The sequence below is a fragment of the Peromyscus leucopus genome, chromosome 17 (assembly GCF_004664715.2).
Source record: "Peromyscus leucopus breed LL Stock chromosome 17, UCI_PerLeu_2.1, whole genome shotgun sequence".
Lineage (NCBI taxonomy): Eukaryota > Metazoa > Chordata > Mammalia > Rodentia > Cricetidae > Peromyscus > Peromyscus leucopus.
Genome location: NC_051077.1, coordinates 13,057,939 through 13,081,492, shown reverse-complemented (window position 1 = coordinate 13,081,492; position 23,554 = coordinate 13,057,939). Strand labels below are relative to the sequence as shown.

Below are 23,554 nucleotides of genomic sequence, written 5' to 3'. Positions count from 1 at the left end.
TCAAATATCTGATATGTTTAGAATAAATTTTTTGCAAAAAGCTGTGAGAGAACATGAAGTTAATTTACTATACAATTAAAATATGTGGGCATTCATTTTATGGGCTTTTAAATAAAGTATAAACAGATATAAACACAGGTTCTGGTTCTGATTCTGAATCACCGGACTTTGTCCCATGCATGTTATCATCAAGCTTTTGGTTAAGGGGTATCAGTTTAATTTTACAAAGTGGCAAGAGTCTCTGTAAGTATACCATTTCCTATCTGTCCTAAATTAAAATAGCTTTAAAGAGCAATCAACTTAAAGGAATAAAAAAGTAGCTTGCTGTAATGGTGCAAGCCTTTAATTCCAGCACTTGGGAGGCAGAGGCCAGCCTGGTCTACATAGTGAGTTCTAAGACATCGAGAGCTACTTAGTAAGACCCAGTCTCAGGAAACGAAAATCAACTAAACAAAATAAAACAAAGCAATCAATTATTAAATGAAACACAGCACAAAAAATACTGGTTAAAATACTGACTGAACTGGACTTCGAATATACTCCAAAGTAAGCTATCATACTAATTATAAACCAACATTTTTTTGTATACTGTTATGAAGGGGCTGGAAGGGCCATCACCGTCACTCAAGTTTCCAACGCTGTGCATCAATTTCTAATTCACTAGTGTGGGGTTGAAGAGACGGCCCGTGGACTAAGAGCATGGGCTTTTCTTGCAGAGGATCCGGGTCTGATGCCCAGCAGCACCAACATGGTGGCTCACAACCACTCCGAATTCCAGTCCCAGGGGATCTGATGACCTCTTACGGTCTTATGGGCACTGCACACACACACGGTTCATATATATACATCCAGGTACAAACAAACAGTCCTTCTGATCGCCACTCTATTCAGTAACAGAAGATGGGGATAATTTCTTATTTCTTATTTGCCTATCTGACAATGTAGCAATGGATATTTTGGTAGAACTCCTATCTGCTTCAAAGCGGGAACTGTAACGACTCTGGCTTCAGGCTGGGATAAGGATGGGTGGTAGGAAACTGGTCTAGCATGAGTGCTTCGGTCTAATCCCCAGACCACAAGCAAACCAGAATCCAAAGCCAAAGTAACAGTGCCCCTACTCTGATGGCAGATAACATACATGCTTACGAAACTGAGGCTATAGGTAGAAAGCCCCGGTGTAAGGAATCCAGTTGGCTGCACAAGGGGCTGTATAAGCTGCCAAGACAGATGTTTACTTAGTAGTTAACTGCCTACCTCCTTTCAGGTTTGTTTTTATTTTATTTTATTTTTTTGAAATGAGAGATTCAAAAGCAAAACCACCCAAAATAATCTTTCATCCTACTTAACGGCTATTATATCTTTACAAATTGGCATGGTAAATAAAATGCCTACAGTTCCAGCTACTTGGAAAGCTGAGGCAGAAGGATCGCTTGAGTTGACAAGTTTAAGACCAGCCTCCAGACAGAGCTCATCTTAAAAGAGAAAAGAGAAAGGAAACCTTAAAAAAAAAAAAAAAAAAAAAAAAAAAAAGATGTCTAGTACTCCCAGAAAACTAACTGGCACCTAAAGCAAAAGCAAACAATAAAAAGTTTGGATCTTCAGTAAGGTCTAAATAAAGCATAACAGACTTGATACATTGAGCAGTTCCTTTAAATACTACATAGAGGGAAACGCAAAAAAAAAAATTGTTAAAAACAAATGTGACATTTTAATTAAATAAAAAGGCAATTATAATGATTACTAATTACCAAAAAAAGGGGGAAAAAGAATTTAATTATAATACAGCCAAGATAAAGATGGACAGTGTGAGCCAGGCAGTGGTGGCACATGCCTTTAAGCCAGCACTCAGAAGGCAGAGGCAGGCAGGTCTCTGTGAGTTCGAGGCCAGTCTGGTCTACAGAGTGAGTTCCAGGACAGCCAGGGCTACACAAAGGAACCCTGTCTCAAAAAACAAGAAAAAGATGGACAGTGTGTATCACAGTCAGTGAATTATGTACCGTGTGGTGCTTTGAATAAGAACGGCCCCCAGGGCTGGAGAGATGGCTCAAAGGTTAAGAGCACTGGCTGCTCTTCCAGAGGTCCTGAGTTCAATTCCCAGCAACCACATGGTGGCTCACAACCATGTGTAATGAGATCTGGTGTCCTCTTCTGGCCTGCAGGCAGAACACTGTATACATAATAAATAAATCTAAACAAGAAAGAGAGAGAGAGAGAGAGAGAGAGAGAGAGAGAGAGAGAGGGAGAGAAAGGGAGAGAAAGAGAGAAAGAAAGAAGAGAAAGAGAAAGAAAGAAAGAAAGAAAAAAAAAAAAAAAAAAAAAAAAAAAAAAAAAAAAAAAAGAAAAAAAAAAAGAAAAAAAAAAAAGAAAAAAGAAAGAAAGAAAGAAAGAAAGAAAGAAAGAAAGAAAGAAAGAAAGAAAGAAAAGAAAAGAAAGAAGGAAAGAGAAAGAACAGCCCCCATAGGCTCATGTGTTTGGTGCTCAGTTGGTGGACTGTTTGGGAAAGATTTGGAGGTGTGGTCTTGTTGGAGGAGGTGTGTCACTGGGGTGGGCTTTAATGTTTCAAGGGCCCAAGCCATTTCCAGTTTGTTTTCTCTCTGCTCCTGGTGATTGACTCAGCATGTAAGCTTTCCATACTGCTCCAGCACCATGCCTGCCTGTGCCATGCTCCCTGACATGATGGGGGAGCATCTGAAACTGCAAGCAAGCCCCCAACTAAATGCCTTCTTATAAGCTGCCTTGGTCATAGTGTTTCTTCACAGCAGTAGAACAGTGACTAAGATGGAATTTGGTAACAGGGAGTGGCATATTGCTGTGGCAAGCTTGATCTTGCTGGGTTTTGGAGAAATGCGGAAGACTTTGGAGGAGGAAAGCAAGGTTGAATGCAGTAGGTGGGACTTAATGGGCCACCCTAGCAGGAGTTTGGAAGACAGCAGAGGTAAAAACAGTGCGGACTATGAAAGTTTCAGCTCAATGTTTCAAAGGGGAAGAATATTAAGCATGTGGCTTAGAGACTATTCTTGTAATATTTTTGGCCAAAAAAATGTGGCTGGTTTTTGCCCTTTCTTTAGAATCTGCTAAAGGCTAAATTGAAGAGTTTTGGATTAATGTTGGCAGAAATTTCAAGACAACCTAGTATTGACTGTGTCATGTGGCTATTAGTGATCACTCTTAGGCAGATCTATAATGAAAAAGAACAAATAGGGGAAAAAAGAAATACAAAATGTACACTTTGAGAAGAAAAAGAGCATGAAGAAATTTAATGTTACAGCCAAGTCTTGTACTCAAAGAGATGATAAGTTTAAAGACCAGATTCAAAATGGCAAGGCCCCACTCAGCTAAGCCTCTATCTTGTGAAAAAACAAAAAAAAAAAAAAAAAGAAAGAAAGAAAGAAAAAGAAATGTCTAAGCAATCTTTTGCTTCTAAAGCAAAGAAAACCTACTCAACAAGGACAGCAGCAACTAATCAAAGGTTATGCAAATGTAATCCAAGGAGGGGTCAGGCCCCATCCAAAGCAGAGGAGCAGAACTTGGTAGCAAGCACCCCTACACGGCTCTGGCTTTAGAGGCAAGAAGGATACATAAGTAAAGGGGTTGTGGAATCTTCCTCCACAGTGAAGGACAGATGCTGAGGCCAGGTGTGTGCCAGGGGAGTCCCTGCACAGAGACCCCGAGAGGTCACTGTGTGAGGCTGTGAGGGTGAAGCCTGGATTGCAATGGAGATCCCAGGGTGTTGGAGACGCCAGGTCCCGGGATGTCTGCCAAAGAGAACTGCAAACGGAGTGTGGCACCAGTCCAAGTGGAGAAGTGTGGAGTGGGCTGCAGTCAGCAAGGCTGGAAGGAGGGCGATCTCAAGAGCTCTTGGACATCAGACATGGACGTGCAGAATTTGGAGTTTGCCCTGCTGGGCTTTGGTACTGCTTTGGTCCATATTTTCTCATTAAACTCCCTTTCCCCATTTTGGAATTGAAATATATATTTGTGCCAATGTATGTTGGAAGTATATAATTTGCCTTTTGTTTGTTTGTTTGTTTTCTGTTTTTTGAGACAGAGTTTCTCTGTGTAGCCCTGGCTGTCCTAGAACTCACTTTGTAGACCAGGCTGGCCTCACAGAGATCCACCTGACTCTGCCTCCCATGTGCTGGAATTAAAATAATTTGCTTTTTGATTTTACAGAGGGTTACATGTAAGAGGCTGCCTTGAGTCTCAGAAGAGACTTTGGACTTTAAATAGTCTTGAGACTGAAAGTCTATGGGGACTTTTGAAATTGGACTAAATGCATTTTGTCTAGTGACATGGCCACAAGCCTAGGGGTGCAGGGAGTGGAATATGATGGTTTGAAAGTAAAAATGACCCCTAGGCTCATATGTTTGAATTCTTGGTCCCCAGTTGGTAGAACTGTTTGGGAAGGATTAGGAGGTGTGGCCTTCTTGGAGAAGGTGTGTCACGAGAGGGTGGGTTTTGAGGTTTCCAAAGCTCAAGCCGTTCCAGTTAGCTCCCTCTCTGCCTTGTGGCTGTTATCTCCACATGTGAGCTCTCAGCTGCTGCTCCAGCATCGTGCCTGCCTCTGCCACGCTCTCCACTATGGCGGTCACGGACTAAACACTGACACTGTAAGCGAGCTCCCGACTCAATGCTTTCTTCTATAAACTGCTTTGGTCATGGTTTTGTCACAAATACAAAAGAAAGACAACCATGAACTTCAGTTTGTTAATACCATCCCCCAGTACTGTTTTCAGCTTGTTCATCTCACACGTGGAAACTCTACATGGGTGCTCTTAACTAAAGCAGCACATGGGTGGCCGCGGCTGCATCTTATCAACCCTCAATGGCAGATCAAAACATGCAACAACCGTGCCAGCCTTGCTTCCCACAGGACACAATCAGCTAACAACAGTGTGGGGAGGAACTGCTTTAACAGAAAACTGAAGAGGAGAATACTCTTTCGACTAGTGAAAATATCAAACAGAAAAACTAACCAGAACCTACTTGTAATTCTAAGCTTGCTTGTTTTTTTCTTTCTGAGACAGGGTCTCTCTCTATATATAGCCTCAGCTGGCCTAGAACTTGTTATATATAGACCAGCCTTGCCTAAACTCACAGATCCTCCTGCCTCTGCCTCTCCAGTGCTGGGATTAAAGGTGTGGGCCATCACACCCAGCTTAAGGTATTTTTTAAAAGCAGATGTTAGCTTACGGCAAAATTAACTTTCTCATGATTTGGATGTCTACCTGAAATGTTCTCCTTTAGTAATAGCAGGATGGGTTCAGCACTCCTAGGACATAGTACTATGCAACATCTGGAGCTCTCTCCGATGCAGAGACACATTTAAATGGAGAAATATGCCAATGAAGTCAGAACACAAAATAAAACGGGTCGACACTCACCTCTGGCACAAACGAAACAAAAGCCTACGTTTACGGCAGCTGCAGAATGACTACTCCGTTTGGAATGGTTGCTACAGATGAGGACGTGGGAGGACAGAGAGACGCTTCCAGCAGCAACACACGCATCTCCAAAGTGATAGGCGACCGGACACCTCAAGCATCTCATCATCCGCCCTGTGTGAAGACAGGTCAAGAGCCGTCTACAGCATGCTGGCTATGATGCTCTGTGAGCAGGGCTCCCCGCCAGGTGACACTGGTCACAGTCATTACCAATGATCTTCACTAGGCTGACTGTCATTCCTATACGTCCCAGTCCCCAAATGCAAGCTGATAATCATGTAGGGATGCTCCAAAGGAATCAAATGCTCATCTACACTTAAGGAATTCTTAGTGTAGTTTGAACTCCTGACAAGTCAGCTGCTGTGGCTCAGCTTCTCAACTTGGAGATAAGCAGAGAGAAGGCCCGACACTGTCGACAGGCTGTGCTGAGCATACGTGCGGACTGCACTCTGGACGCGTCCCTTCTCCAGCCCTGCTTACCTTTGCTTGCTTTGTAGATGTCCTTCTCCACAGAGCAGGAGGTGCAGCAGTGCTGGGGACAGCGGAACCCCTTCGACTCAAAGATGGCGGTGGGGAATTTGCGGACACAGGCTTCATGGTAAAACTTCCCACACACACTGACGGAACAACGCTTCACATCCTTACCAGACACTTTACATGAGAAACAGGGGTGCTGGCCTAGAAAATCGATGACACACATGGGTTAAATAAGATCTGATTAAAGCATAGTCCATTTCATTTAACCTTCCAAGTGCTGGGAGTAAGTCCAGGACCTTGGGCATGCAGGCAATTACTCTTGACAACGAGCTGCATCCCAGCACTTGGTTTTTTGAGATAAGGACTTTTTTATGTACCTCAGACCAGCCTCAAAATTGCCATCCTCCTGCTTCAGTCTCCTTAGTGTTCAGATTACATGTGCGTGCCTCCACATAAGCTAACTAGTCCTTTTATAGAGAAGCAGCTATAGATATCAAAGAGGGGCTCTTGAGAGAAATTCTGCTGTTATAGTTTCGAATTCAGCATACAAAAAGAAACCCGAGGCTGGAGAGATGGCTCAATGGTCACAAGCACTTGCTGGTCTTCCAGAGGACCTGGGTTTGATTCCCAGCACCCACTTGGCAGCTCATAACCATCTGTAATTCCGGTCCAGGGCACCCAACACCCTCTTCTGGCCTCCTTGGGCACCAGGCATGCACATAAACATACTTACAGACAAAACACCCATGCACAAAATAAGTTTTTAAAAATGCAAGAACACAGCTAAACTGAGATCCTAAAACTAGAATTCTCAGCACTTCAAAGGTGAAGGAAGGTCTCAAGAATTTAAGGCCAGCCTGGCTTACACTTACACAAGAGCTTGTCTTAGCCCAACTCAACCTACGCCAGACTTCTATAACTCGTAAAAAATTAAAAAAAAAAATTCCTTCCCATCCCTCCTGCTGCTGTGTGCGTGTGTGTGTGTGTGTGTGTGTGTGTGTGTGTGTGTGCATGTGCACACTCAGCTCTTAGACCCAGCTGCAAAACTGCCTGATTCACATACTCAACAAACAAAATTAATTTATCTATTTTTTTTGGGGGGGATGGGGGTCACAGGCACATTGTGAGTGGAAATCTGGACTGCTTTTTTGACCTTGGGAAGCTCAATAACGTATGATGTCTTAACTTGCTGAAATACCTATGGGAGGGAGGAGAGCAGCTTAACTAGAAAGAGACAGAGTCCCAGGAGACACCACCCAGCACACCCTCCCGACTGGGCCTTCCACAGCACAGCTCACCCGTTTCACACTCCTCGCAGATGAACTTTCCCTCAGGGGGTGCAGTCAGCCCCAGGCACTCCAAGTGAAAGTGTCTGCAGCACTCCCCGTCACAGGAAACCAGACAGTCACCGGCGGTTTCACAGATCTGCAAGGGCGAGAAAGCAGCGGGTCTCAAACTAGAGCATCAGAACTGACTGGGGTACCTGAGGAAGGGCCGGCCACTGGGTTTTTCTCCTAAAACTCTTTTTTTTTTTTTTTCTTCAGATTTATTTATTATGTATACAGCATGTATGATTTCAGGCCAGAAGAGGGCGCCAGATCTCATTACAGATGGCTGTGAGCCACCATGTGGGTCTGGGAATTGAACTCAGGACCTCTGGAAGAGCAGTCAGTGCTCCTAACCTCTGAGCCATCTCTCCAGCCCCTCTCTTAATATTCTGAGTTAGAGGTCTAAAAATGGGACCCAAGAATTCAAATTTCTCTTTTCTCTTTTTGTTTTTTTGAGACAGGGTTTCTCTGTGAAGCCCTAGGTTTGGTTCCCAGCACCTCCATGGAGCTCACACAGCTATATGTTAACTCCAGTTCCCGCTTTTGACCTCTTCAGGTACCAGGTAAACATGTGGTGCACATACCCTCATGCACATAAAATGTAACATTAAATAACTAAAAAAAATTCAAAAGGAATAGGTAGCTGGGCAAGGTGGCATACTAGTCCCAAACCAGTCTGGTTTATATAGCAAATTTCAGACCAGACCAGGCTACAAAGTGAGACCCTCAAAAACAAAATGACAAAACCCAATGAATGACAAATATTCCAGTTCAGGACAGGGAGAACCACCAATAGCCTTAGGACCCACAGCTTTAAAGCAATCTAATAAAAACAGAATGAAATAAAAACCCAGGCGCCGAGGACATGCTGGTAGAACAGGATCACGTGTTTACAGGTAGCCACCTGCCTACCTGACACACGGTGTCCTTCTTACTGAGGCCAACGCCTCTCCGAGACAAACTGGAGTCCACAGACTGAGAGTCAGAAGCATCTGCATCTGCAGCCGCTGAAGGGCTGTCTCCTCCTTTCCCAAAGCCTACCTGTTTGGAAAACGGCACAGGATAAAGAAAAAACAATCCTGCAGACATAATGCAAGGCCTCGTGCAACTGGCTCAGATCTGTCTCAGCACAACCAGCCTGCCTGCCTTCCTGCCAGCCCGCCAGCTTGCTGTGTTCCTGCCTGCCTTCCTGCCAGCCTGCCTGCTTGCTGTGTTCCTGCCTTCCTTCCTTTGTTCCTGCCTGCCTGCCTGCCTGTGTTCCTGCCTTCCTGCCTGCCTGTGTTCCTGCCTTCCTTCCTTCCTGCCTGCCTTACTGTGTTCCTGCCTTCCTTCCTGCCTGCCTTCCTTCCTGCCTGCTTGCTGTGTTCCTGCCTGCCTTCCTGTGTTCCTGCCTTCCTTCCTGCCAGCCTTCCTTCCTTCCTGGCTGCCTATCTTCCTTCCTACCTTCCCTTCTCTTCCCTCACTCCTTCCCTCCCTCCCTTCCTTCTTTCATCCCAGGGATGCTACCTATCTGTCATCTAAGAGAAACTGCCCCTAATATTTAAAAAGCAACAAAGACAAAACTCCTCTGGTTCTGTTATGTAAGAAATCTACAAAGTAAGGTACAAATAACCAAAGGAATTTTTTTTTCTAGCCAAGCTACGTCTTTAACCTCGCCAGGGCTGAGGTAGGTAGGTGTCTGTGATTTCAGGCCAGCCTGGTGTATATGGAAAGTCCCAGGCTAGCCAGGATTATATCACGAGGCCCTGACTCAAAAACATATTTTTACAAGTTTTTATTTTGTTATTATTGTTGTTATTGTTGTTGTTGTTATTAGTCAAGGTCTCACAATGTAGCTCTGCTGTCCTGGAACTGGCTCTGTAGACCAGGTTGGCCTGTAACTCAAAGATCTGCCTTCTGAGCACCAGGATTAAAGGTATGCTCCATCATACCTGGACCTGACCTTAATTTTTTTTTTTTTTTTTTTAAACAAGGCTGACCACCACTACCGCATAAAGCACCTGACTTGGATGGGTGTGGTTTGCAGACCCTGAAAGTCTGTCTGGAGGTTCCAGCAGGAGAATGCAGATCTTCCCTTGGGGAAGGCCATTCCCTTCCATTTTCAGAGAGTTGCATATGGAGCAAGGAAGAAGGAGCATCGACCTACCCAGACCTACCAAACAGGTAAACTGAGTTATCGCGGTAACCAAGAGTCCAGCCCTACATCCCGCCACGAGCGTTTACGGTTCCCTGGTTTCTCCCACAGAAGCATGCTACGGTGGCTGGCAAGGCAGGAAAGAACAGTCTGGCCAGACCCCTGCCCATACTCACCTGCAGATCGCTCAGTCCTCGAGAATCGGAGTCAGACGTGTCTCTGTAGGCGGAATTAGCCGTGTCCATATCAGTTGACGCGCGGCTCCTTTTCTTTAGAGGCTTACAGGAATCTGAAATCTCGCTGGCACCTTAACACAACACACTGAAATTAATCCTAAAGTAGTATTTAGGGTTACTGCTTTCATTTGTTTTGCAGGAGAGTGTTTTCTTTCCCCAAACTCATCTTAAGTGTGTCGAGGGGAATTCACGGCTCTCTGGAGCCCTGAAGCTGCAAGTGAGAACTTTAGGAGCCTCTGGCCTTCCTGGTAGAGGTGGCTCACTTACAACTGCGCTAGGAAACATTCAATTCAGTTCTGCTCTACCGCTATTTTCACCAACAGAGCCCAAGTTCCAATCTAGACATCCATTTTATCAGAACTGAAGGCCAGCCAATCGATCTGGAGCAGTTCAGAGAGCCTTTCGGTTTTGTACGGGAAGACATGGAACCCAACACAGTGCGCTTTACAGATAGGATCGCAGAGACATCTCCATCTTGTTTTATTAGGGATGTGACAAATCTTTGATTTGTATTCGATTCGTACACGGATAGTGCCATTTCAACCCCCCCAATTTTGCAATTCAGTTGATTTTCATCCCCCAAATCAATTTGGATGTTGCTAATTGTTCTTTCCTGGTAACGTGGCGTTTGTTGTGACCGTTAGCAAGTGCTGCAGCATGCCTACACTGTCAGGCCATGTAGGAGGCACATCACTGAGGGCTGTGATGGACAAGCAGTGTGCAAGAACAGGAGATCACCAAGGACCGGAGTAGAGGCCTCCGGACTTTGGGAGGGAAGGAATAAATATATATTTGGAAAAAAAAAAAAGGCAGAGAATAGTGTGGAAATTTTTTTAAAACTGCGTGTAATACAAATCCAGCCAAAACAATAGTGCAAAAAGTTACAGAGCAACAACCTCTTGGGCTAATGCAGTGGGCTATACAGAGACAGCCGCGATGAAATGTGCAGGTAGGCACGGTGAAGACCAAGGAACCAAGGAGACGGTTAATATTGCCACCCACAGTTTGTCTTTTCGATTTTCCCCCCAAACTTTCCATACAACAAACACATCTAGACCAGCCCAGCCAGCTACGGTGGAGGTGCAGTCCAGAAGAGACTGTGGAGAAAGAAGTCTCCTGAGGCCATGAAGATCCGCAACAGGCTGGATGGGGGCAGCGCTTGGAGTACAGCCATGTTCTGTGGTGGAAGAGGTGGGCCTCGGGAGACTGCTCGGGTTCCTGGGCCTCGTTATCACATCCCATCCTACAAGTTTGCACTGGATGCTTCCTGACAGCTACACATGAGGGTGCCTGCCCAGGGTAACGCTGATTAAAAAACACAAGGACACAAATCTATCTCTTTCATTGCTGGTGTGTGGAACCAGAACACCACCACAAAATATTTCCTTGGCCTAAGAGATCACTGAATTAACAAGGAGTTTTAACAGAGGAACAGGAGTGCTGTACTGACAGGCTTTCGAAGGGAAACACAGGTACCGCCAATTCCGATGAGTTTCTGAAAATGCTAGAAAAATGAGACCGCTGAAGACAGCCGCCATGCTGTCCTCCAGGATAACGGCACTAATGTTAAAAAAAATAATAAGAGCTTTTAATGATTGTAATGTATACAGTTTGGGCCATTTGGCAAAACCCTGCAGATGTGTATTAATGATGCTTTATTTAAAAACAAAACAGTCCATGTTGGAATTGATCAGGGTAAGTTAATGGTGGTTTTTAGGCTGGACCCATGATTTAAGCTGTACCCATCCAGCTCAGACAAAAAAATAAAAAGAGAGAGAAATCATCTGAATGTTAAAGCAATTGTTCAGAGTCTTGAAGAAACCAGGCCAGAGGATGCCAATAATGATGATTGGCAAAATCAAAATCAAAACGAAAGAAACTTTATCGAGCCGCCGACAAAGAAATCTTGCACGGAGACTCCAAGTCTGGAGTTTCTGGGATGAAATTGTACAGGAATCTCAGTCCACAGTTTCCTCATTCGCTGCGGAGACGGAGCTGTCACTGAATCTGACAGAGCCCTGCACTCCTCGGTCCGCCGCCGACCCTGTGGAATGGTGGAAACACAACGCAATCAGGCCTCCTAATCTCGCAGCGAGCGATCGAGCGCGATGTCTGTTCTTGGAGCTCCGCCAAGCGGTGTTCCCTCCGAGAGGCGTTCAGTTCTGCTGAGGATCTCCACGGAGACCATCGCTGCAGACTTCTCCCCGAGAATGCAGAGAGGCTGGTGTTTTATTTTATTTATTTTTAAATAATGCAATTTGCCCAGAGTAAACTACAGGTATTCGATACAGTTTGAGCTCACCCAAATCGCATGAGTCATGCTATGGAGTCTGTACTATACTCAGACTGCACACAGAAAACACATATGTAAGTTTAAGGCTTCTTAAACTTTGTGCATATCTCAAATAGATTCACGTATGGTCATCTAATAGTGGCCATAGTTATGCTATGGGTCAATTTACAAAAAGATTGTACAGCACTGTCAAGTGTGGCAACACTGTTCCCAGTCAAGCTGTCCTGTCTGTTTGCCATGGTCCATTTTTGACAAACATTAATAGCTACTATTCGGTATTCAGTCGAATACCAAAAAAGTGGATTCGTCACATCCCTAGTTTATAAGCCAATGAAATCCCAAATCTTACGGAGAAAAGTTGGAAACAATATCAAGTCTACATGGTGTTCTCCAATTTACCAAAACAAGAAAGACTTTTCATGTGGAGGTACAGAGTAGGATCAACTCTAAAAGTCAGTCTCTCTCTCTCTCTCTCTCTCTCTCTCTCTCTCTCTCTCTCTCTCACACACACACACACACACACACACACACCACACGAACTCACACACAAACACACAGGAATACACATATGTGCACACACACACGCACACCAAGAGGGGAATGAAATTTCACACTGAAGAGCAACAATGATTGACAGAGACAGACAAAAAAAAAAATACATGAAGTACAAATAAGTTATTATTAAAAACTGGTTTAATCCAAGAAATGCCAAGCAGCATCATAGTACTGACTCACCTTTCTGTAATCCAGTCTTCAGGGAAGCCTGGGGACCTGTTTCAACCTGTTTGGACAGAAAACCACAGCATTAAGAGGAAAGCTTTTCACTTTTAAAAAATAGAGGGAAAAATCACATTTTCATCGATCTAGGTAGTGACGAGTGACCAATGGTTACCAAGAGTCTGAATTCGACCCCATCTTTGGGGCAGGGAGGGTTAAGTCCTATCTGCCTGTGCTGAATACCAAGTGCCAACACACAGCCACATGCTCTTCCGAGAAGGCTTCCCACCACTGCCTTGGTACAAGAAGGAACCAGAGTATTTTCCTCAGCGTCTGGGAGGCAGGAGGGGGGCTGTTTCTTCGGCCAGCCCCAACGTCGCTATGAACCCCTCCCACCCCAAAGACATTAGGATAAATTGTTACTTACTATGACACTCAGGTTAATGTAACTCACGCCTGCACTCACAGCTAAGGTGCTGAGACCGGGACCCTCTCTGTGTGCAGTGCTATCTGGCTCCACACAGCTGGAAGCTCAACACTGTGCTGCTACAACAAGCTTATAAGTCTGGGACACTGCAACAGCACTTTCTGAGGTGTCTTATGAACAAGGTCTTGATCCTACATCAGGAGAGCGAGATCAGAAGTTATTCTGCCAATGTCTATGTCAAACGCGTGGTACGGGAGACTGAACCATTGGAAGAGGAAGGGATGCTGTGTGGAGAGGTTCCTGTTTAGGCTATGAGTGAACTGTATGCTTCCTTAAGGTGTGAAATATGCATGTTGAAACACATTTTGTAAATATTTAAGGATTGTTCTAAGCTTTTTAAAAATTTTTTTATTTTTTTTTACAACAGGTAAAAAAACATACAACAGGAATGCTTTTTGTACGATACAATTAGTTGTACAAATATAAAATCTTCTAAACAATCACTGGTATTATTCTACTACTAACTATATATAACACAGTGGCAGTAACATTTGTCCCATTATTTTTACTCATTCTGTTTATAAATTTGAAACTGACTGGTCACAGACTGAATTTGGGAACCAGGTGGCAAAGTCACAATTTCATTTTGGTAACAAATACTATCATTTTGTCAGACTTGGAATTTTTTGGAATTTCCTAGATATGGAAATTGTGATAAATGACAAATATTACTAAAATTTTAGCTAAATATTCTCAAAAATGTTTTATATGCTTGTGATACCATAGAGCACCCACAAAGATAGCTTTTAAATTTAGAAATTTAAAATTGTGAAGATTTTTAAATAAAAAAGTACATACTCTTCCATGGTAAATGGCTTTAAAATATTAAACTTACTGGAACTAATTCTGGAATTGTTTTAATAGTAGGTGGTTGGGCTATAAAAAATAAATGTTCTAAATCTGGTTGTGGCGTCAGACACCATTAACCCCAGCACCGGGAGGCCGAGGCAGGCATCTAGGAATGCCCAGTCAATCTGATCAATACACCGAGTTCCAGGCCAGCCAGGGTTATACAGTGAGACCATTTCAAAAAAATGAAGAAAGAAAAGGAAAGAATATTCTGGGGACACAGCTCAGTGGCAAAGTGCTTATCCAAAAATGGATATTCATTCACTTTTTAAAAATTAAAAAAATTCTGTGAGTTTATAATTTATAGCAGAATCATTTCTAAGAGTTATTTGAAAAGGTAATTTAACATGTATATTACTACATTGATTACACCAGTTGAACACATTCAATCAAAATGTAATCCCCTCCCCACACACTTTTTCCTTGAATATTGTTTATCTAACAGTCTGATTCCAGATGAGTGCCATTCCACTGGAAAAATAACATTTCAAAAGATCTGCGATACCAACAGGAAAAAAAAAAACAAAAACAGATCATCTATGATTATCTGCTTCTTAAATATAAGAATATAAATTAAATTAATTTGATTTGTTTAAAAAATAAAAACAATATATACCAGCAGCTTAAACCCAAAATCAAAGTTTTAAAAAGGGAACTCCAGGATGGTTCCAAGTAAAACTCATGAAAACATGAACTCATTGTGCTTCTAACAGAATTTCAAAATGAAGGTGAGGGTCCTGCCCTGCTGCTTGCCATCCCCCACCCCTGTGTCCTGGGACAAGGCTGCAGCACCGTCCCAGGACAGCTGTGAGAAATAGCCACTACAACCCAGCAGGGCAGATGAAGGAGAGCTGAGGAAGGAGGCCAAGGCGGGAGGATCTCTCTGGTGACAAGAGATAAGCCACCACATCCCAGACACTCTAACTCGCTACATGTAGGAAGCCAACCTGCTCCTTCTTGGTCTTCTTCTTTGGCACAACCTCGGCAGATTTCTCTGACTCAGATCGAGTCCTGATGGACCTCCTCTGCTGCTTCTTCTCTCCGGGGCCTGCGGGGGACGGAAGCACACAGACACAGGAAACTCACTAAGGGCAGGACTCCTCTGGTTAAGAGCTGGCCAGAGTCTTGACTTTTTAATCTGTTACTGACAGAGTGTTAATTGAAAGTCACTGAAAAGCTTTTAAACACTTGGGAAGACAAAATCATTTAATAGCTCAAATAAATGGAGAATGGGCTCTATAAAAGACCCAGTTACACAAAAGGGAGATATTGTTTTAGTTTAGTTTTAAAACGGCAGAGGCACAGTTTACTCCTTCAGGCTGATCAACACACTTAAGGAAGTGTAACTCAGGGGATGAAGGGACGGAATGGACGGATCAGCACCAAAGGCTTTGCTATCCCACACACACAGAAGGACTGAGTTCAGATCCCCAGCAACCACTTTAAAACAAAATCAACAGAAAGGGGTGCATGCAGCACATGCCTGTAATCCCACTGCTGAGGAGGCAGAGGGGGGTCTAGCCAGAGACCCTGTACCAAAGGTGAAAACCAACAGAGAAATACACCCCTAGCCGCCTCCACACACAGGCATATATGCGCAAGCACGCACACACACACACACACACACACACACACACACACACACACACTGGTTCAAAATCCAATCGCCAGTACACATTTTGCACCCTAAGTAAGCTGAACACATTTTATCTCTAAAGTGCAACGCAGTGGGCACACTGTGTAAGTTACACTGCTGCCACACCAACCGAGTCGGAGGAAGAAGCCGGACAGGCACAGATCCGGGACCAAAGACAACCTTGCCTGTCTCACGGGTGCTGGCTTTGCGTCACAAAGCCCTGCACAAGATCCCCTGTACCACACAAACCAGGGCACTTGGTAGAGTGAGGCATGAGGGTCAGAAGTTCAAGGTCATTCTTAAGAGGTTACCTGAGACTAACCTCAAAAAGAAAAAAGTGAAATAAAGACAAACAAAAAACTAACCATGGGAAACTAATTAGGACATGTTATTGGTATTTTTCTATGCTAAATAGTAAAATAAGCTTAAGGAGTGAGTGAGTGAGTGAGTGAGTGAGTGAGTGAGTGAGTGAGTGAGTGTGTGTGTGTGTGTGTCTGTGTGTGTGTGTGTGGTGTGTTGAGATGGTGGTCTCACTATTGTAGCCTTGGCTGACTTGCAACTCAGAGACATCCATCCAACTGTCTCTGCCTAAGTGCTGGGATTAAAGGCATGAGCCACCATGCCTGGCTTAAGATTTTTAAACAGCACAACTGCTTAAAAATAAACTGATCAGTGAAAAACAAAAACTGACGTGGCAGCCTGGAAGAACCCCGAGCCAGGAATGAGTCTCTGACACCACGACCAGCGACACCTTCACTGAGACTGTTTGTCAGGTCTGCAGTCCACCTGGCCGAAGACCCTTCCTTAGAAGACTCACCTCCTGGGCCGGCGGGATGGCTCAGCAGGTGAAGGCGCCTAACACCAAGCCTGATGAGCTGCGCTTCGGCCCCAGAACCCACACGGTAGATAAACAGAACCGAGTCCCCCACACTGTCCTCCGACCTCCCGTCACGTGCCTCCTTTACAATCAGATAGAAACCTCTCCCGTGCAGTAATGAAGGCGCCTTCAAAGTTCTGCGTTCCACTGCACGGGTTACAGGGAAATGCTTCCCTCTCTTGGGTCAACTCCAGAACAAAGCGCACTCTCACTATTTTGGTTTTGGTGGTCAGTAGCTTGGAAACACTATAGTATTTTTTTAAAACCAAGTATTTCTTTATTTTGTGTACCTGTGTATGTGTGTGTATACGGCACACAAGCCACAGTGCCAGTGTGGAGATGAGAGGACAACTTGTGGGAGTGTGTTCTCTCTTTCCACCCTGTGGGTCCTGGTAATCAAACTCAGGTCTTCAGGTACCCACTGGATATCTCACCAGCCATTTTCCCTTTCTGCATCACCGTGTGCATGCATGTTCACATAGGCACGTATGCGTGCAGGTGTGTGTGCAAGTTTGTGCACACGCAGGTGAAGGCACGATCAGGAATCAGTCAAACCCAGGGCTCACTGATATGGACAGTCTCCACAGCCACCTTCCGAGGCTGGAATTAGAGGCGGGTTACCATGCTCATCTGGTACTTGTGTGGGTTCAAGGAATGCAAGCCCCTGTCCTCTTACTCACTGGCAAGTGCTTTAGCGGCAAGGCTATCCCCACGGTGCGGCAGCAGAATATTCCAGAACTATAATTAATCTGCTTCTAGCACCAAAATCACAGTCTAGTCACAGAAGTCAGTGGCGGTTCTGGAACTATCCTTTACTCTCAACTTTTTCCTTAAACTGATAAAAATGTTTCATAACACAAGAGAGGCTGCCCTCACAGAGCAGCTGAGGATTTCCGAGATCTCATGCTCTAGTACAGTCATCAGTACTCAAGTACTACCCAGAAAACCAAAAACCAAACAGCTTGGAAGCAACAGCAAGCGAGCAAGCAAACTAGACCTGCCTGTTTCTAGAGCGACTGTGGAGCTGGCCAACAGTCCGGACTGCAGGTACCGGACTTCCTTACCATCCTGTGATGCGTGGACCAGATCTAACTTTTGGTTCCTTTGGGATGGGCTCTCATGTAGACCAGCATCCATGAACACAGCATCTAATCACGGGTGATGCTGGAATCCTGCTCTCCCTGCTTCCTTCTCTAGTGCTGGGATTACAGGCAGGAGCCAACATGCCACGTGAGGTGGCACCGGGCACTGTGCGTGGCAGGCAGACACCCCACCCACAAAACCACTTCCCCAACCCCGACCTCCTGTCTTACAGAGGGGGAAGCAGCGTGACTTCTTAAGATGATTCTGAAAGCTACCCAAAGAACAGACACATTTAAAACCACTAACAATTTTTACACTTATTTTCTGGGGCGGGGAAGGGGGGGCACTTGGAAAAGAATGTAGTAACCTAGTGTGAATGTAAACATCATTCTCCAAATCACAGAAATGTGGCAGCGGCACAGTTAATGTACAAGAACGCTCCACTTGCAGCTGAGGTGCGACAATGGCTTCTAAGGGGAAACACGCTTCTCCTCTGACCTTTGGCTCCTAAGTGATTTTTACAAACAAGCGAGATGGTATTTAAAAAGACAAAAGTATGCTTATCAACCATCAAGGTTAAATTAAACTAAAACCAAAACCAAAGCTGTAGCACCCACCCCTGAAGGGAGGTTCCAGTCAAAACTTAGAGCCTAACCTCTATGTGTCTAAGGAAGGAAGCCGGTTGGTTGCCTTTTCTAGGCACAAAGAATGAGAACATTCTACTTAACAAAGAAAACAAAGATGTAAGTTCACAGCGGAACTTGAATTTCACAGTGAACAGATCACACAAAGACACGTTCAACAGCTGCGGGGAGAGAAGAGAAACACGACCCATTCATAAAAGTGGTGACACTTAAGAAGTGTCCAGTAAAGCCGCCGGGCGGTGGTGGCGCACGCCTTTAATCCCAACCCTCAGGAGGCAGAGGCAGGTGGATCTCTGAATTCAAGGCCAGCCTGGTCTACAGAGTGAGTCCCAGGACAGCCAGGGCTACACAGAGAAACACTGTCTCGAAAAATTGAAATTAAAAAAAAAGTGTCCAGTGTGAAATTAAGAATTTATTTTCCGCCGGGCGTTGGTGGCGCACGCCTTTAATCCCAGCACTCGGAGCAGACAGCGATCTCTGTGAGTTCGAGCCAGCCTGGCTCCAGGAAAGCGCAAAGCTACACAGAGAAACCCTGTCTCGAAAACCAAAAAAAAAAAAAAAAAAAAAAAAAAAGAATTTATTTTCCCCCTTCTTGGGAGACTACAGGTGTGTAAATAAAGATCTAGGCATCTCACTTAAAGTAAGACAAATAACAAAGCTGCTATAAAAGTTGACATGCCTCCTTAACTGGGCCCAATGCCCTCCTGAATGATCTTGCTCTGCCCTGAATCCCTCCCACCGGTTTAGAGAGCTTGTCCAAGTCTTTTTCTGAATGGCGGTTGTTATACAGTTATTGTAATAATTCAAACTCTGTATCCTCCATCACAGATTTGCCTGGATTACTACTGATTCAAGAGCTCTATGTCTGCTTTTCCAGACCCCGACTCGTCCAGAAGATAATTTGTTCAGGACATTATTACAGTACACTAAGAAGCGCACTGGGCCAGTGAGAAGGCTCGCTGGGTAAAGGCACGTGCCACCACGACTGAGCTCCATACTGGGACCCCACTGTGGAAGAACAGACCCCATTTCTGCAGGCTTTTCCTGACCTCTGTGTACATCCACAGTGGCACACATTCAATGACACAGTATGTCATTTTTTAAAAAGGAGAAGTATGTATATGGTCTCTGCTCTTCATTCCTAAATCCTTTCTAATTCTCTGAGTGCTACAAACGCATATCTGTCCTGTTTAGTTTTTGCTCTAGTTCTAAGTAGATGACAGAGGATCTGTCTTTGACTGAAGTGAGACAACTTCTGATGGGCTGCTGAGCAGAGGCTAGTCACTAGAAGGACAGAGCCACACTAACTTTTTAGTTCCAAGCCCGGATTCCTGCCCAAGAAGGGAAGACAGGCTGGAGCCAAATTAACAACAGGCTGTACCAGCGTGATGAAGCCTCCTGAAATCCTCTGAACTATGGCCTTAGAACTTTCCGATGAGGACACAAGAGGTAGAGCTCTCTGTATCTGCTGTCAGGGAGTCTCTTCAGCTGCCTGCATGTCTGTACCTTCTGTGGCATCTTTAATAACAAACTGGTGCGCTTCAATGAAGTGCTTACCTGACCTCTGTGAGTCACTCTAGCAAATGACCCCCTCAATCAGAGCAGGGAGCAACAGTATCCCAATGTACAGGCTGTAACCAGAGACTCTGGAGATAGGGTCAGGCATGTGGGTGAAGCCAGATCTGGAATCCAATGCCAGCCTGGGCTACATAGGGAGAATCCTGTCCTTAAAAAACCCAAGTCCTGGAGCCTTCTGGAGTCTACACTGAGCCCAAAGGTGTGGGAGCTGATGCTAGTCAAGACAGCAATTGGGAGGTGGGAGCAAGGGGTGGTGAGTTCAGGGCCAGCCTGGGCTTCACAGCAATAATCTACCTCCAAGAACCCAGAAGCAGGTAAATTTAATCCTGAAGGGTCTGACAGTGTGAGGACTGAACCAAAGATGAGCTGACCCATGCTTTAATCCCATACTAAAGAGGCAGGGGCAGGAGATATCTGAGCTCAGGGCCAGCCTAGTCTACAAAGTGAGTTCCAGACCACTCAGAGACACACAATAAAACCTTGTCTCACAAACAAAAAGGTCGCTCAGCAGGTGTGTGGTGAGTGTGGGGGAAAAATAATCCACTCATCTGGGTTACAGGAGAGTGCAAAATGGCCAATGTACCGCAGAACAGAAACATTTATTTTCCTGTATCACAAAATCATTTCTTAGAATTCAAAATCTTTTAAAAACACAATAAAGATTCTAAACGCCCAAGCTAATTAACATTTTCTTCTTCACTTACGCCAGCTTGCATACCAGGCAAGCACTGACCTCTATATAAAAAGCCTATGGGGCGGGGAAGAGCTGTTGAGGCAGGTTCTCGCTCTGTAGCCCAGGCTGTCCTGGAACTTAGTATAGCCCAAGCTGACTTTGGCCCACAGTGGTGCTCTTGCCTAAGCCTTCTGAGCGTTGGGTAACAGGTGGAACCACCACCTGGCTCCCACCCCACTGCAGTGTTTGATTTTGGTACAAGGTCTAAGGTGCCCACACTGGCCTTGGAGTTGCGAGGCTCGCGGCAGCCTCTTCACCTGAGAATGAGGTTCCATTTTCACTGGTCATGCCAAGCACTACTACAGAAATAAGTCACTGTATCACTCATGTAGTTCTGTTGCTATGACACAAACCTACCAGACAACCAGTTTACACTAAGATCCACTGCAAGTTCTTTTGAAAAATAGCTCTAGATTGACAGGATGGCTCAGTGGATACAGGCACTTGCCGCCAAGTCTAATCTGAGCTCATCCCCAGGACCCACACTAAGACTGACTCTCACAGGTATTCCTCCGAGATCCACATCCATGCCATGGCATGTGTGCATGTGCACACACACTCACACACAAATAAATAACGTAATTAAAACTTCAAATCAAAACACAGCCTTCAACCTTCCAAAGGCACACCCTTACTAAATACAGGGATTTTTCTTCCTGTGTTTGTTGTTTCCTTTCATTTTGTTTTATATGGCTCTGGCAGGCCTGGGGAACTTGCTGTGTGGACCAGACTGGCCTCAAACTCACAGAGATCCACCTGCCTCTGCCTCCCACTCCCTGCTTCAGGCATTTCTCTTTTAAGGAAGAGTAACAGTGCTTAGTTTTCCGTTCAGGGTGTCTGTTAATCAGAGAACAATCACATTAGAGTACCTAGGTCCTGGGTCCAGAGCTACAGACACTGCAACATCTACCAAGAACTGTGTTTCCAATCGAGGAGAAAGGAGCAAATGGTGAGGAGGAGGAGGAGGAGGAGGAGGAGGATGTCTACTGCTGCTGGAAGAGTAAGCTGCTGTCCTATGCAAAGAGAAAGGGCTTAGAGACATCTACAATTCATAGCTACACTCGCCCCATCTCGTTTATTTATTTATTTAGAGCTGGGGTGTTGCTGGTTTCTTTTGGCTGGGATTACATGCATACTACCATACTCAGCATAGAACTTATAGCTGTATTCTTAATTATGGAACTATCCTAGTATTTAAATTCCTGTAGGGAAAAGAACGGCAAATAAAGTTCTCTAGTTCTGCTTCATTCTTTCCCTACTAAAATAATAGCTTTTAAAATCAAAACATCTTTAAATTTAATTTTATGTGGATGAGTATTGTGCGTACATGTCTGTCTGTCTGTCTGTGCACCGTGTGCGTACCTGATGCCTGTGGAGGCCGGGAGAGGGAGTTAGATCCCATGGACTGGAGTTACAGAGGTAGCAGACAAAGGAAGGTTTCTCACTATGAAATACTTAGGCATGTGCGCCAATGCGATCTGTTTTCATTCATCACAGTTTCCCTTCAATAATGAAAGCTGCTTCGGAGCCTCTCGGGACAGACCCAGGCCCCCCTCAGTCATACCCACCTGCAGAGCCAGATGTTGCCTCGGGAGATGACGTGTTCTGAGTTGGCTTCTCATTTCTCTGACTCGGCGAGGAGATTATAAGCCTGTCTTGCCCCCTGACACTTATTTCTGTTTTGTTACCAATTCCCTTTAAAATGAGGCAGAATAAAAAACAAGTGATTAGCAGGCACATAGTATCGGGAGCTTATAAAGATGGTTTAACATAATCATAATTTGCTCAAACTTGTCAATTATGACTAGTCATTATCAGAAAAATTTTATTAAGTCACCAGGATGTATTTTAAAATATACAATGAGATCACCTGAAAGAAAAATGAAAACTATTTGCCTTAAGTCCAGGTGATAAATACCCTTAATAAATGAACCTGCACCACCCCATTTTCTGTCAAAAACAAAATAGTCCCTAGTCTGAACAGTTTCTTTCATTACACCACTGTCATTTGGTGAAGTCATCTGTTACAAAGATAGAAGGCCAATGTGCCTTGAGATGAGAATATCTTTAAATAAAGATATATGCCATTTACGTTTATAAAATGTGATCAAAGAGGTCACATGGAGCAGACATCAGGTTCAGTTAACTTAGATATTAATTTAGGTTTTTTTTTTTTTTAAGATTTATTGATTATGTACACAGTGTTCAGTCTGCAGGCCAGGAGAGGGCACCAGATCTTATTACAGATGGTTGTGAGACACCATATGGTTGCTGGGAATTAAACTCAGGACCTCAGGAAGAGCAGCCAGTGCTCTTAACCTCTGAGCCATCTCTCCAGGCCCTAATTTAGGTAATTTTAATGTATTGACATAAGAGCCATTTTAAGTGTTCTACTTATTTTTCAAAAGATTATTTGTTTTTAAAGATTTATTTTCATTTTATGTGTATGAGTACTTTGCTCGCATGTATGTGCACCAACCACATGCATGCCTGCAGAGACCAGAATGTGGCCTTGATCTCTGAACTGGAGTGATGGTTGAGTCACCTTGTGGGTGCTGGGAACCAAACCCAGATCTACAAGAGCAGTGGATGTTCCTAAGGGCTGAGTCATCTCTCCAGCCCCCAAAGATCAGTTTTATCTTGAATTTCCTTTAATAGTTTTAGGGTAAGGGGGTATTTTTTCACACAGAAGCAAATAAAACCATCTCTAAGAATAAAGGCAATTTGCATTCACACAATATGCAAATGTTGCTATCAAAAGAGTCACAGTGGGGCCGGAGAGATGGCTCAGTGGTTAGGAGCACTGGCTGCTCTCCCAGGGAACCGAGTTCCGGTCCCAACACCAATGTGTTGGAGCTCACAACTGCCTGTAGCTCTAGCCCCGAGGGGTCCGAAACTCTCTCTGGCAAGGAAAGGAAATGAGAAAGGGGAAAGAGAGGAAGGAGGGGAAAGGAGAAAGTAAAGGAAAAAGAAAACGGAGAAGTGGAAACTATATTTCAAGCATTTCTGGGGAGCTGAGCCCTACTGAAATCAATTAA

The 23,554-nt window shown here is 44.5% G+C and overlaps 1 protein-coding gene across 1 annotated transcript in view; it reads right to left on the bottom strand.

Annotated features, from left to right (window-relative positions):
- Positions 1-23,554, bottom strand: part of Nsd3 (nuclear receptor binding SET domain protein 3) — a 111,027-nt gene that overhangs the window by 26,472 nt on the left and 61,001 nt on the right. The window contains 8 exon segments of the mRNA XM_028854832.2: positions 5,385-5,558; positions 5,925-6,122; positions 7,220-7,346; positions 8,162-8,290; positions 9,560-9,690; positions 12,648-12,693; positions 14,913-15,013; positions 22,085-22,211. Coding sequence (XP_028710665.1) covers positions 5,385-5,558; positions 5,925-6,122; positions 7,220-7,346; positions 8,162-8,290; positions 9,560-9,690; positions 12,648-12,693; positions 14,913-15,013; positions 22,085-22,211 — 1,033 coding nt within the window.